Consider the following 15138-nt stretch of genomic DNA (forward strand, 5'->3'; position numbering starts at 1 on the left):
TTTGTAACCTATGCCTCGATTGATAAAGACAAGTGTCCCATATGCCTTTTTCACCACCCCACTAATATGCCCCTCCACCTTCAGAGATCTATGGACACACGCCAAGGTCCCTTTGTTCTTCAGAACTTCCTAGTGTCATACCATTCATTGAATACTTCCTTGTCAAATTACTCCTTCCAAAGCGTATCACCTCACACTTTTCAGGGTTAAATTCCATCTGCCCATTTGACCATCCCATCTATATCTTCCTGTTGCCCAAGACGCTCAACCTCACTGTTAACCACTTGGCCAATCTTTGTGTCATCTGCAAACTTACTAATCCTACCCCCCACATAGTCATCTATGTCGTTTATATAAACGACAAATAATAGGGGACCCAGCACAGATCCCTGTGGTACGCCACTGGACACTGGCTTCCAGTCACTAAAGCATCCTTGTGTCATCACCCTCTGTCCCCTACAACTAAGCCAATTTTGAATCCACCTTATCAAATTACCCTGTATCCCATGTGCATTTGCCTTCTTTATAAGTCTCCCATGTGGGACCTTGTCAAAGGCTTTGCTGAAATCCATATAAACTACATCAACTGCACTACCCTCATCTACACACCTGGTCACCTCCTCAAAAAATTCAATCAAATTTGTCAGGCATGACCTCCCTCTGACAAAGCCATGCCGACTATCCCTGATCAAACCTTGCCTCTCCAAATGGAAATAGATTCTCTCCTTCAGAATTTTCTCCAATAGTTTCCCTACCACTGACATGAGACTCACTGGCCTGTAGTTCCCTGGCTTATCTCTACAACCCTTCCTAAATAGCAGAACCACATTAGTTGTTCTCCAGTCTTCTGGCACCTCCCCCTTCGTCAGAGAGGAATTAAAAATGTGTTTAGTGTTGGTACTAAATAGCCCAGTTATCCCTAAAGGGGAAGGAAAGCCTAAGAAGAATATTTTCTTCTCAATGTGCATCCACCTATGTTGAAAAAAGTTACCTTATCAACAATCCATTACATAATGGCCTTCGAGTTCTATTTCAGGCTCCTTTCCTGCTTTTCTGGTGCAGTAACATCAATGTGCAGAGGGGCCCAAGTTACTTCAAAAGAGACCTACATTTAAGATTGGCCTGGGAGATGACTGAGAGCCACTGGACCTTGCAGATAGACTCTATTGTCTGGGTACTTCCTGGACTTCCTTTTCCCTTTCAAACAAACTAGGAAAGTTATCTTCAGGAAAATGGGTATAAAAACACACCCATCTATATCAAAAACGAAGATAGAAGATTTTCCAATCTTCATAATTCCGGTCCTAAATTACAAGTTTCCTGTTTTAATCCAACACTCAAATGAACTTTCTTTTAGTTTCATCTGCACTTTCCACTGGATATTAATTTTTAAACTCTGAAGTTACAATAATTCTGACAAAATAATCTCAGGTTGACATAATTCAAGTATACTGGAATTTAAGGGAGGTCATATTGAAACTTCATGCTATACTTTAAATTTCACAATAAATCCAAATGGAAGTCACTGACAAGACAAAACCATGTTTGAGAATTTGTCATCCCTAAAGGCTGAGTAGATGTTTACATGTAGAACCACTGAATTCAAATATTGTGTGCCCTGAGAAGTTTAAAGTGATTTTTCTTTCCTCTATATCATGTGCCATTCCCCAACTCAAAGTGGGCAAGAAGTAACCACAAGGGGCATCACAGAAACCAGTTGGAACATGGCTGATATTTCCTCCCCACCAAGCTGAGTCTTGCTTCAAGTGGAGCCTTTCTTGGCTTCTGGTTGAATTGGCAACCTCCATGTGGGGAAGCACAAACAGGAGGCAATGGTCTAACACTACACAACAACGATGATAATGTGCTTATTCCATTTTCACACCACGGTGTATTTATATAGTGCCTTTACTGTAAAAGAAATTTCCCGATGCATTTCAAATAATACACTAATGTTTTTAATACTGTTTCACTGGATACAATGTCACAAGTGCCAAATCTAATTTTCAAGAATGGGATTTTAACTTTGTCTTTTGCAGAGAGAACGCAGCCTAGAGCTACAGATGTCCGAGCAAGCAATACTTCATCGACTTCATAAGCTATCACTCCATTACATCTGTCATAATGGCATTGTTTATGTGGTCTATTTTCAATACAGAATTCAAAAACTAATGACAGTAATTACCTGAAACACCATATATTTTTTAAATGTGTGCTTGATGCAACGAACCACATATTCAGTTTCTGCTTCTGTCAGCTGTACAGGTGCTGAGGACTTGAAGAGTGGGCCAAGGTGCTTGAATTCTGGAATGGCTGCCAGTTGATCTGTGTATAAATATTTCCAATAAAAAAGGAGTACTGAAAGAACATCCAGTATATTCCACCCTGATGCTACAAAATATCTATCACCAATGACAAAGTATTTACAGGCTATTCAGCCTAATAAATCCGTGCCAGTTTTCATTCTCCAGGGGGAGGCAATATGTAGTGGTATTGTCACTGAACTGGTAATCCAAAGACCCAGGTAATGCTCTGGGAACCCTGGTTTGAATCCCACCACTGCAGATACTGGAATGTGAATTCAATAAAATACCTGGAATTGTCGTAAAAATGCATCTGGTTCAGTAATGTCCTTTAGGGAAGGAAATCTGCAGTCCTTACCTGGTCTTGGCCTACATGTGACTCTTAAAATTTCCTCTGAAATGGCTTAGCAGACCGCTAGAAAGTCTAAAAGGGACCAGAAACAACAATGGCAAACTCAGCCCTGTTGACCCTGCTAACAACTGAGGGCTTGTGCCAAAAACATTTTTTTATTCATTCACGGGATGTGGGCTTCGCTGGCTAGGCCAGCATCTATTGCCCATCCCTAATTGCCTATGAGAAGGTGGTGGTGAGCTGCCTTCTTGAACTGCTGCAGTCCATGTGGCACACTGAGTGCTGCAAGGAAGGGAGTTCCAGGATTTTAACCCAGTGACAGTGAAGGAACAGCGATATATTTCCAAGTCAGGATGATGAGTGGCTTAGAGGGGAAATTCCAGGTGATGGTGTTCCCATCTATCTGCTGCCCTTCTAGATGGTATTGGTCGTGGGTTTGGAAGGTGCTGTCGAAGGAGTCTTGGTGAATTCCTGCAACCCATCTTGTAGATGCTACTGTGTGTCGGTGAGGGAGGGCGTGAATGTTTGTGGATGTGGTGCCAATCAAGTGGGCTGCTTTGTCCTGGACAGTGTCAAGCTTCTTGAGTGATGTAGGAGCTGCACTCATCCAGGCAAGTGGGGAGTATTCCATCACACTCCTGACTTGTGCCTTGTAGATGGTGGACAGACTTTAGGGAGTCAGGAGGTGAGTTACTCGCCACAGAATTCCTAGCCTTTGACCTGCTCTTGTAGCCACTATATTTAAATGGCTTGTCCAGTTCAGTTTCTGGTCAATGGTAATCCCCAGGATGTTGATTGTGGGGGAATTCAGTGTTGATAATGCCATTGAACATCAAGGGGCGATGGTTGGATTCTCTCTTATTGGAGATAGTCATTGACTGACACTTGTGTGGCACGAATGTTGCTTGCTACTTGTCAGCCCAAGCCTGAATATTGTACAGGTCTTGCTGCATTTGGACATGGACTGCTTCAGTATCTGAGGAGTCGTGAATGGTGCTGAACATCGTGTACTCATCAGCGAACATCCCCACTTCTGACCTTATGATGGAAGGAAGGTCATTGATGAAGCAGCTGAAGATGGTTGGGCCGAGGAAAATACCCTGAGGAACTTCTGCAGTGATGTCCTGGAGCTGAGATGACTGACCTCCAACACCCACAACCATCTCCTTTTGTGCTAGGTATGACTCCAACCAGTGGAGAGTTTTCCCCCTGATTCCCATTGACTCTAGTTTTGGGGAACTGTCTCAGGCAACAACCTGACATAGTTATACTCACGGAATCATAGCTTACAGATAATGTCCCAGACACCACCATCACCAGAAATGGCGGCACAGTGGTATACTGTTGGGAAGGAGTTGCCTTGGGAGTCCTCAACATTGACTCCGGACCATATGAAGACTCATGGCACCTGGTCAAACTTAGGCAATGAAACCTCCTACTGGTTACCATGAACCGTATCCCCTTAGCTGATGAATCAGTACTCCTCCATGTTGAGCACCACTTGGAGGAAGCACTGAGGGTGGCAAGGGTGCAAAATGTACTCTGGTGGGGGGACTTCAATGTGGTTGACTCAATGTGAAGACAGGATTTTGTCTCCACAAGGACTGTTCGGTAGCACCACCGCAGACTGAACTAGCCGAGTCCTAAAGGACATAACCGCTAGACTGAGTCTGCAGTTGGTGAGAGAACCAACAAGAGGGAAAAACATGCTTGACCTCATCCTCACTAACCTGCCTGCCGCTGGTGTATCTGTCCATGATAGTATCAGTAGGAGTGACCACCGCCCAGTCCGTTTTTCACATTGAGGATACTTGCGTGACACTATCACCGTGCTTTTTTAAAAATTCGTTCATGGGATGTGAGCACTGCTGGCTAGGCCAGCATTTATTGCCCATCCCTAACTGTCCTTGTTCAGAGGGCATTTTAAGAGTCAACCACATTGCTGTAGGTCTGGTGTCACATGTAGGCCAGACCAGGTAAGGACAGCAGATTTCCTTCCCTAAAGGACATTAGTGAATCATATGAGTTTTTATAACCATTGGCATTGGTTTCATGGTCATCATTAGACTTTTAATTCCAGATTTTTTTTTTATTGAATTCAAATTTCACCATCTGCTGTGGCAGGATTCAAACCTGGGTCCCCAAATCATTACCCTGGGTCACCAGAATACTAGTCCAGTGACAATACCACTATGCCAACATCTCCCTGGGATACATTTCAAACGGATCTAGCAACTCAAGACTGGGCAACTATGAGGTCTTGTGGGCCATTAGCAGCAGCAGAATTGTACTCAACCATAATTTGTTCTCTCATGACTCAGCATATCCCCCATTCTACCATTATCATCAAACCAGGGGATCAACCCTGGTTCAATGAAGAGCAATGACAGGAGCAGCACCAGGTATACCTAAAAATTAGGTGTCAACTCAGTGAAGCTACAACACAGGACTACTTACGTGCCAAACAGCATAAGCAGCAAACGATAAACAGAGCTAAGCGATTCCACAACCAACGGATCAGATCTAAGCTCTGCAGTCCTGCCACATCCAGTTGTGAATGGTGGTGGATAATTAAACAACTCACTGGAGGAGGAGGCTCCACAAATATCCCCATCCTCAAATGATGAGGGGATGGGGCAGCACATCAGTGGAAAAGATAAGGCTGAAGGCATTTGCAACAATCTTCAGCCAGAAGAGCCGAATGGATGAGCCATCTCGGCCTCCTCCAGTGGTCCCCAGCATCACAGATGCCAGTCTTCAGCCAATTCAATTCACTTCGCATGATATCAAGAAATGGCTGAAGGCACTGGATACTGCAAAGGCTATGGGCCCTGACAATATTCCGGCAACAGTACTGAAGACTTGTGCTCCAGAACTTGCCCGCCCCTAGCCACACTGTTCCATTACAGCTACAACAGAAGCATCTATCCAGCAATGTGGAAAATTGCCCAGGTATGTACACAAAAAGCAGGACAAATAACTCGGCCAATTACTGCCCCACCAGTCTACTCTCGATCATCAGTAAAGTGATGGAAGGGGTCATCAAAGGTGCTATCCAGCAGCATTTGCTTAGTAATAACTTGCTCACTGAGGCTCGGTTTGGGTTCCGGCAAAGTCACTCAGCTCCTGATCTCATCACAGCCTTGGTTCAAACATGGACAAAAGAGCTGAACTTCAGAGGTGAGCTGAGAGTGACTGGCCTTGACTTCAAGACAGCATTTTACTGAGTGTGGCATCAAGGAGCCCTAGAAAAACTGAAGTCAATGGGAATCGGGGGAAAACTCTGCTGGTTGGAGTCATACCTAGCACAAAGGAAGTAGTTGTGGTTGTTGAAGGTCAATTATCTCAGTTCCAGGACATCACTGCAGGAGTGCCTCAGGGTAGATTCCTCAGCCCAACCATCTTCAGCTGCTTCATCAATGACCTTCCTTCCATCATAAGGTAAGAAGTGGGGATGTTCGCTAATGATTTCACGATGTTCAGCAACATTTGCGACTCCTCATAAGCAGTCCATGTCCAAATGAAGCAAGACCTGGACAATATCCAGGCTTGGGCTGACAAGTGGCAAGTAACATTCACACCACAAGTGCCAGGCAATGACCATCTCCAACAAGAGAGAATCTAACCATCGTCCTTTGACGTTCAATGGCATTACCATCACTGAATCCCCCACTATCAACACCCTGGGGATTACCATTGACCTGAAACTGAACTGGATTAGCCATATAAATACTATGGCTACAAGTGCAGTTCAGAGGCTAGGAATTCAGCGGCGTGTAACTCACCTCCTGACACCACAAAGCTTTTCCACCATCTACTGGGCACATTTCGGAAGTGTGATGGAATACTCTCCACTTGCATGATGAGTACAGCTCCAAATATATTCAGGAAGCTTGACACTATCCAGGACTAAGCAGTCCACTTCACTGGCACCTCATCCACATAAAGGCTCCCTCCACCACCGATGCACAGTGGAAGCAGTGTGTACCATCTACAAGATGCACTGGAGGAACTCACCAAGGCTTCTTAGATAGCACTTTCCAAACCCACTACCACCTAGAAGGTAAAAGCAGAATACTACGGACGTTGGAAATCTGAAACAAAAACAGAAAATGCTAGAAAAACTCAGCAGATCTAGCAGCATCTGTGGAGAAAGAAACAGAGTTAACATTTTTGAGTCTGTAAGACCTCTCTTCAGAGCATACGGACTCGAAACGTTAACTCTGTTTCCCTCACCACAAATACTACTAGACCTGCTGAGTTTTTCCAGCATTTTCTGTTTTTGTACCATCTAGAAGGACAAGGGCAGCAGACACATGGGAACACCGCCACCTGGAAGTTCCCCTCTAAGCAACTCACCATCCTGACTTGGAAATATGTTGCCGTCCCTTCACTGTTGCTGGGTCAAAATCCTGGAACTCCCTCCTGTACAGCACTGTGGGTATACCTGCACCACATGGACTGCAGGGGTTTAAGAAGGCGGCTCACCACTGCCTTCCACCTTCCAATTTGGGGTGGAAAATAAAGGCTGGCCTAGTCAGCAACGCCCACATGCCATGACTGATTTTTTAAAAAATCTCCACGTGAGCCTCCTCCCAACCCCCTTCATCTAACCCTAGCGATAAATCCTTCTGTTCTGTTCCAAATTTCCTTTGCATCTATGCAACTTTCATCAACCCCTCCCTGTGGTCATGAGTTCCATATTTTAACCACTTAGAGAAGTTTCTCCTGAATTCTCTGAATTTTTTAAGTGACTATCTTATATTTACAGCCCCTAGTTCTGCTCTCACTCGCAAGTGGGAACATCTTCTATACATCCACCATATCAAATCCTTCCACAATCTTAAAGATCTTGATCAGGTGACTATCAGTCTTTGCTTTTCTAGAGTCCTAAGCTTGTTCAACTTTTTCTGATAGGTATAACCTCTCAGTTCTGGCATCATTCTAGTAAACAGTTTTTGCACCTTCTCCAAGGTCTCTATGTTATTTTTATAATATGGATTGGAACTGTTCGTAGAACTCCTAGTGTGGTTTAACCAGGCACACTATCACCAGCTCCCTTCTCAACCAATAGTTTAATTTCTTTTAAATCACTCCCTATTGTCAACAGGCCCACTCTCAACATCAATGGAAGGGATTCTAACAAATAATAGACATTACAACAGAGTTACGATTGGGGTTCACGGCCACAGATTCCATACAGCAGCACTGTTATGGTGGGAAAGTATTAACCAGAAGCTCGAGACTTTGCAAGCACAGATTCAGACCTTAAGAATGGGGTGAATCTAAATACATGAAAAAACAGAATGGCATAAAGCTATAGAACTTCTTTTAGTCAAAGATTAAACTTTTTTTTTACCTTGGAATATGTCTTGGCGCAATGGTGCAATCTTCTCTAGCTGTTTACTGGCAACAGGTGTAATTTCTGCAAGGAGAACACAGGCAAAGGCAGGTTTATTCTATTTTCAGAATTTCAGAACCAATCCAAAAACACAAGTATTACCATGCCACGCCATTATCTCACATTAACCTTGTCAACCATTCTGCCCATTTTAAAATTTGCAAATAAGTTTAAAATAAACACATTATGTAGTATTCACATTTAAAATAATCATTTAAGATTACATCCTGGGGTCAATTTTCCAAACAGCCTGGAACCGTAGTGCTCACAATAACCACGTGATAGATGAAATGAGCACCTGGCTGTGACACGTATGAACCGTCCAACTGAATTACTTGTTGGGTGGAAGAGAGAAGAGGATATAGATGATTTGTGATTTGCCCATAAGTAAAATGCATATTTCTACCACAAGAGTAAATAGCAGGTCACTCTGCTTAGCAGCCTACCAGTTTTCTGCTCAACATTAACAGCAGTGGCCAAGGGCACTGACTTCATGTCGAATGGTTTATCTGAAGGCTCCAGGGTATACTGATGTAAAGCTCGTTCCAATCCTGGAATAGAGACTGACAAACCTGCAAAAAAGCAAAAATGTAATCACTCCCCTTTAGTATTTAATTGTCAATGTACTGAATACATTTTAAAATTATGCCTTGAAATATAATTTATTAATTTTAGTTCACATTCAGTTGAGCACAACTGCCTACATTGGAAACATCATAAATATTTAAATGAAAGCTCTGCAGTATTTCTCTGTAAAACTGCCAAATCTTTCAATTGTCCCCAAACAAACAGAGGTTTTTCTCCCTTGAGAGTAAAGACCAAGTGCAATCATCAGGTGAAAATTTTAGAATCATGTGGATAATTGGATCAGAGCGTGCAGTAGGGTTGCCAACTCTGGTTGGATGAATTACTGGGGGTTTCATCACATGATCCTCATCCTACTACCATCTCAATTCCATGTTCCTGCCACTGGTCACCTGACATGTCCATCCTCGCAGCGCATTGTCTTCTTAGACCAATTGGAAAGTGAACAGACTCTTTGTTAAATGACCGACTGACATTCAACAATCATCCAACCTTTTTTATCCACCTCTAGTAGTTTTATAAATGATCAACAGATTGTTTAAAGAAAGTGATTTTTTTCACATTCCTTTGCTTTTTCTCCCGGGTTAGTCATAATAGTTCAATTCTTGAAGACTCCAGGACAATGCTGGAGAGCTGCCAACTCTACAGCACAGGAAAATTCAGTCCTTATTTTAGTCTTATATTCTGTTTTTATATTAATATTTTCACCTAAAGTGTCAACCGTGGTTTAGTTGGTAGCACTCCTGCCTCCAAGTCACAAAGTCCTGAGTTCAAGTCCCACTACAGGGCATGAGCACAAAAATCAAGGTTGACACTCCAGTGCAGTATTAGGGAATGCTTCACTGTTGGAGGTGCCGTTTTTCAGATGAGACATTAAACTGAGGCCCCATCTGCCTGCTTGGATAGATTTAAAAGATCCCATGGCATTATTTTGAAGAAGAGCAGCAGGTTATCCGTGGTGTTCTGGCCAATATTTATCCATCAAACAACTTCCCCAAAACAGATTAGCTAGTTATTATCACAGCTGTTTGTGGGAGTTTGTTGTGTGAAAATTGGTTGCTGTGTTTCCTACAAGACAAGAGTGACTACACTTCAGAAGTATTTCATTCGTTGTAAAGCACTTTGAGGTGGTCATGAACATGCAAATCTTTTTTTTATTATAAATTCTGATATTTATAGCAGGAACTACCTATATAAAAATGATCACACTAATTAAACCCTCCCATTAGTGACAGTATTTAAGCCCTGAGTCCCTCTCAGCAATGTGGGGGAGAGGGAGGCTTTGGCAGGGACTCTGAACATCTATCTCAGCCGTGGGTCTGAAACTATGTTTGTCAGCTACTACAATACTTCAGTCAATGGTTGAAAATTAGCTAATACTGAAGAGATATAGAATGGTCTATCACAGCCCCCATCCAAACATCCAGGATTAAGGCAATATACATACTTTCAGAAAACTTACTCACCATTAAAAATATAGCTAGCGTTGAGAACTTTCTGCCGTTGCTGTAATACATTCACATAGAAAGTTGCACGGTCACGGACTTCATCATCACAATCCATCATACACCTGTGAGGTGGAAGGTTTCAGATTCACGTTACACTTTTGCCAGTCGATAGCCCAAAAAGATGGAAGATTTAATAAGTAGCTTACAACAATTGAGCTTAACTAAGCTGGTTCCATACCAAGGTCCTGAATGTGAATGGACAAAGTGCTAACCAGCTACATCACCCAATCTCATTTGTGAAAATGCTTTACAACATGAAACTGGACAATAACACAGCAAAAAATTGTGGCAGATCTGAATTTGTCAATCATTCAGAGTAACCATAATATGCTTAAAACTCTGACTTCAAAAATACTTCAAACTGCTCTCTCCTCTCCTTAAGAAAATAAACATGTGGAATTACTTGGAAAACTGTCATTTCCAACATCCGGAAAGATAAATTCTGAATTCCAAACCTTTCCAGAAGAAATGGGGGTCTCAGTAAACACTTATTTTAGTTTCTTTTAAATTAACCCAATTATTTTTTCTGGTTTCTCTGATTCAACATCTTTTGCTAATTGAGGAGGCATTTGGATGGCTATCTTGAAGCTAATCTTGCCTGCAGTTCTCCAGAATGAGTAGGCTTCTAAGCACAAGAATGAGAGAAGATCATTTAGATCACTGAAGTCCATCTCTCTACTACCCTGCTGTCCCATTTTTGCAACTGCCCCTTGTTTGGTGCATGATGAAACCAACATCTTGAGTGATAAAGAGGAAACAAAAAAAATCTCCACCTTTCACTCCACGCCATTGCTCATCAGTCCTCCAACAGTCAGAGCATCATGATGCTCTTGGACTTTAAATGTCAAAATTAGCTCTTTTAATATAAAAGCAATATACTGTGAATGCTGGAAATCTGAAATAAAAATATAAAATGCTGGAAATACTCAACAGCTCTGGCAGCATCTGTGGAGAGAGAAACAGAGTTAATGTTTCAGGTCTGTGACCTCTCATCAGAACTGCCAGCTTCTTTGCAAGATCACAAACCTGAAATGTTAACTGTTTCTCTCTCCACAGATGCTGCCAGGACTGCTGAGTATTGCCAGCATTTTCCGTTTTCATTTCAGCTCTAAACTCTGCTAATCAGCTATTCTTTTAAACAAGGTAAAGCCAACAACTGGTGGATAATGTGATTCTCACCTCTGTAAAAGAACCAAGACACTTGGAAGCAGCTCCTCATTTTGGGCTCCAAACTTAGCTAATGCACTGACAGCAGCTGTAGACAGAAAATGCAATAACCAACTGGTTAAAAGTTCACACTCACAACAATAAATAATAAAACACTCTCTATCATATTGAAATATATCAAGGATGTTTTGATATGGCTTTTGTAAAGGGCAGTCTAAGTTGCATCTTCATCAAGATTTCCTACATTATAACAGTCACTACACTTCAAAAGTACTTCGCTGGCTGTAAAATGCTTTGAGATGCTAGGTGGTTGTGAAAAGCACTATATAGATGCAAGTCTTTTATACGATCGCATCCTCTACATACTGAGATGTGATTTAAATGGTAGATATTATCACAACTATGTTATACTGTAAGCTTAATGTCTTTAGTTTCTTGCACCCTTCTGGAATTAACATTTACCAATTTGTTGGGAGTGGTAGTTTTTCCCTCCTCATAACCAGGAAGATCTTTTTACCCAACAAGTGTTTAGGATCTGGCAGTGCCTTTGAATGTGATGGAGGCAGATTCAATCGTAGATTTCAAAAAGGAATTCAATAATTATCTGAAGAGAAAAGATTTGCAGGGCTATGGGGAAAAGACGGGGAAGTGCGACTAGCTGGGTTGCTCTCAGAAAGAGTCGACAAGGACACGATGGGTCAAATGGCCTGCTTCTGTGCCGTAACCATTCTATGACTAAAATGCACTATTCCCCAATCAGTAATTCACCAAGGACACCTGTACCCTGGATCATATTCAGGATTCATAGCGAAGCTTCAGGCATCAGAAGACTCTGCTTGGAACTGACCACCTGCTTCAGAAAACTGAATGAGTTGAGCAGCTTTTATGACACGTCTAATTGCACAGTTAACGACAAGTGGGGTCAGCAGAATAGAAAGAAAACAGGATTCAGAAAACAGTCGAAAAAGTTTTATTCATCCCCTCCATTCTTTTGGATTTTATGTTCTACACTTTGTCCTCTTGAGTAAGGGATGGATGGACAAGTATGCTCTCTAATTCCTATCTCTCTTTCTGAAGCACCACTAGATAACAGTTAAATGTGGAAATTCATAGAACATGGAAATTACAGTGGAGGGAGAACTACAAGTCAGTAAGTATGGTCTAGTTATCATAAAAAACACATTAAAAAGGAATGTAATAAATTTTACACAAACTCAATCAGCAAAAAACTGAATAGGCATTTAAAATATTACTTTGCATTAGATCGCGCATACCAGCTCTCACTGCCTCGTTTTCCAACACCACTCTGTTGAATATAAACCGAATGTACTTGGAAGGAACTGGTGTCTTGGGTGCTTCTCTGCCCAACAGATGGAGGATACGAGTGGCCAGAACAGTGTGCTCACAGTCTTCGATAAACTCACACAAATGGGCCAGACCAGTTTCTTTACTCTCTGGATTCTCCTCGATGATATTAATTATGCAATCAACAATGGCACGTTTGTACTCAAACCCACCCTAGGTAGACAAATGTACAATGCAATGGGCAAAACTTAGTTTGATATGACAATAACACAGAAAAGTCTGTATATCAGCACTGCATTTCATCTTTTAGCAGAATCAAAGTTAATAATTCCCAATCCAATTACAATACAGGTATTTGCAGTACCCCAAATTATGCACAAGTGTGTACACATCTACAGCAAGATTAACATGGACATCCAATGTTGCCAATGCCCTTTTAGGGCATGGTACCTGAAGAGAGAGAGGGAGAGAGAGAGAGAGATAATGTATAAGGCCAGGGTTAAAGCTCACCTCATCCCTCAGCATATTGGAAAGGAAGTTCATCATAACACTGTGTTTGCGAGGATATTTCTGGCAAAGTGCACTGATTGCTTCCACCACAACGACCTAAACAGCAATTGTATGAACACAATTGCGATCAGTACTCTGTGACAGATGTTCTACTTACTCTTTCCATCTCACAAACATTCCTCTATTCATTAAAAAAACAAAAATACCTGGAAAAACTCAGCAGGTTTGACAGCATCTGCGGAGAGGGATACAGTTGACGTTTCAAGTCCATAAACGTCAACTGTATCCCTCTCTGGAGATGCTGTCAGACCTGCTGAGTTTTTCCAGGTATTTCTGTCTTTGTTCTAGATTTCCAGCATCCGCAGTATTTTGCTTTTCCCTATTCATTACCTTGATCTTGATGTTTATCTAACCTCAATGTAATTGAATCTTAACAACAAATGCAAATCATAATGTGGGTCACAGATCTGGCAAGAGATTACTTTTCTTTCTTTGTTTCTGTCCAGCAGTAGATTACCTTCAAACATTCATATTTCTTACAGTGCTATATCTGTTCCTGAAGCGACACTAAATAGGTTGATATGCTGGTATCCCACACTGAAATTGGTTGCTCAAAATCGGTGGAGTTATTAATCTGATTTAGCAGATTAACACTTCTGCCTACAGTAACAGAGGCAGGAACCTCAGACATATGTGCTTAGTATCAATGTATCAGTTTCCCTCAGTACAATTCAAGGACAATGACTTTCTCCAAAATTTTCATTGCAAAATATAATATTCTTTAAAATGAAAGTTGAAGAGTTCCTGGAAAATAAAAACAAAACAAACAAAATCTGAAGGGATAAGCCCTGTTCATTACTTTGGGACTGTTCTCTTGACCCTTGTCAAGTCTTGAAAGTCTTGATAAGACTTTCTAAAGGGTTTCACCTTAAATTCATCAGATATTTCAGACACGAAGGTTGAGATCTGTTTCATGAGCCGATCCACACTACTCTCGCTGCCGGTTTTCAGCAGCGTAGTGATGGCTAGTGTGGCGATGCTGCGGTTTGAGTCTGTGATCAGGTTCTCTAGGTCCAGGTTACAGGCAGTCACAGCAGACGGGTGCTTCATTGCAACCTTCCAGGGAACAAAAACAAAGATTCCAGGGTTTAACAAATAGTTTCTAAGCATTCCTGAAATTTCCATAAAGAAGCACAAAGCTATTCTTCAAAAACAATATTTCAAGAAACAAGAATCTATTTCACTAACATTGCAACATAGCTGTGTATTTGTTAAACAAAACTCCTTCTCCCTTGCTCCCATGTGCACCTCATGGCTCCTTGGCTTTTTTCTAATTCTGCTCTGCAATGGACCACTTGTAGGTGTCTTAGGATAATTATCCATTTTTCCTCATAACTTTAATGCATTGTTACTCCAAGGGTCAGATTGGAAACTCAGAGCATAGAGGATAACGTTTTAATCAATTCATTTACTGGCCACTTGATTCTACTAAGTCCAGTATCTTACAAGAATAACTTGGGGTTCCAATAGAGTCAAGGTGGCTTCAAGATGACACATCTGACAATGAAAGTTCAGAACCAAGTCAACCACTTGCAAAATCTTTAGTAACTAAATATATAGGTTTGCAGTACTGCATGGCATTGTGGATAACGACCAGCCTGTTTAGCTCACTCATGAAACCTTGTGTGGTAGATCTGTCACTGGAGGCTGAAATGCTTTCTAGACAGCGCCAAATAACGCTGTAGGCTAATACCTCAATGGATAGGCATTGTCCTAGCTGGTCAAATAGATGGAAGATCATGACTACTCTTTTGGTAAGTTGTCCAATTATAACTATTTAAGATACAGCAATACAGTGCACACTGTTGGGACTCCAAAGCCTTGGCTCTTCCAACCTGCACCTGAGCTCTCAGTACCCAAGTAGCTTGTTTCAGGCAAAGCAAAAACTCTACCAATGTGGGTTTCTCAGTGGCTTGGTTTGGTGATTTAAATATGACATTGGATCTT

At 41.7% G+C, this 15138-nt stretch overlaps 2 protein-coding genes across 2 annotated transcripts in view; one reads left to right on the forward strand and one right to left on the reverse strand.

Annotated features, from left to right (window-relative positions):
• Nucleotides 1–2192, forward strand: part of mest — a 31331-nt gene extending 29139 nt beyond the window's left edge. The window contains exon 12 of the mRNA XM_041202048.1: nt 2040–2192. Coding sequence (XP_041057982.1) covers nt 2040–2055 — 16 coding nt within the window. The 3' untranslated portion in view covers nt 2056–2192. The remainder of the gene's footprint in view (nt 1–2039) is intronic.
• copg2 (COPI coat complex subunit gamma 2) overlaps nt 1–15138 on the reverse strand; it is a 58143-nt gene that overhangs the window by 9657 nt on the left and 33348 nt on the right. Inside the window, exons 12-19 of the mRNA XM_041202045.1 lie at nt 14059–14247; nt 13132–13227; nt 12591–12834; nt 11329–11404; nt 10108–10211; nt 8503–8628; nt 8015–8080; nt 2186–2325 (exon numbers count right to left, since the gene is read on the reverse strand). Of these exons, the coding sequence (XP_041057979.1) occupies nt 2186–2325; nt 8015–8080; nt 8503–8628; nt 10108–10211; nt 11329–11404; nt 12591–12834; nt 13132–13227; nt 14059–14247 (1041 nt within the window). The remainder of the gene's footprint in view (nt 1–2185; nt 2326–8014; nt 8081–8502; nt 8629–10107; nt 10212–11328; nt 11405–12590; nt 12835–13131; nt 13228–14058; nt 14248–15138) is intronic.

The sequence above is a fragment of the Carcharodon carcharias genome, chromosome 13 (genome assembly GCF_017639515.1).
Source record: "Carcharodon carcharias isolate sCarCar2 chromosome 13, sCarCar2.pri, whole genome shotgun sequence".
Classification (NCBI taxonomy): Eukaryota; Metazoa; Chordata; class Chondrichthyes; order Lamniformes; family Lamnidae; genus Carcharodon; species Carcharodon carcharias.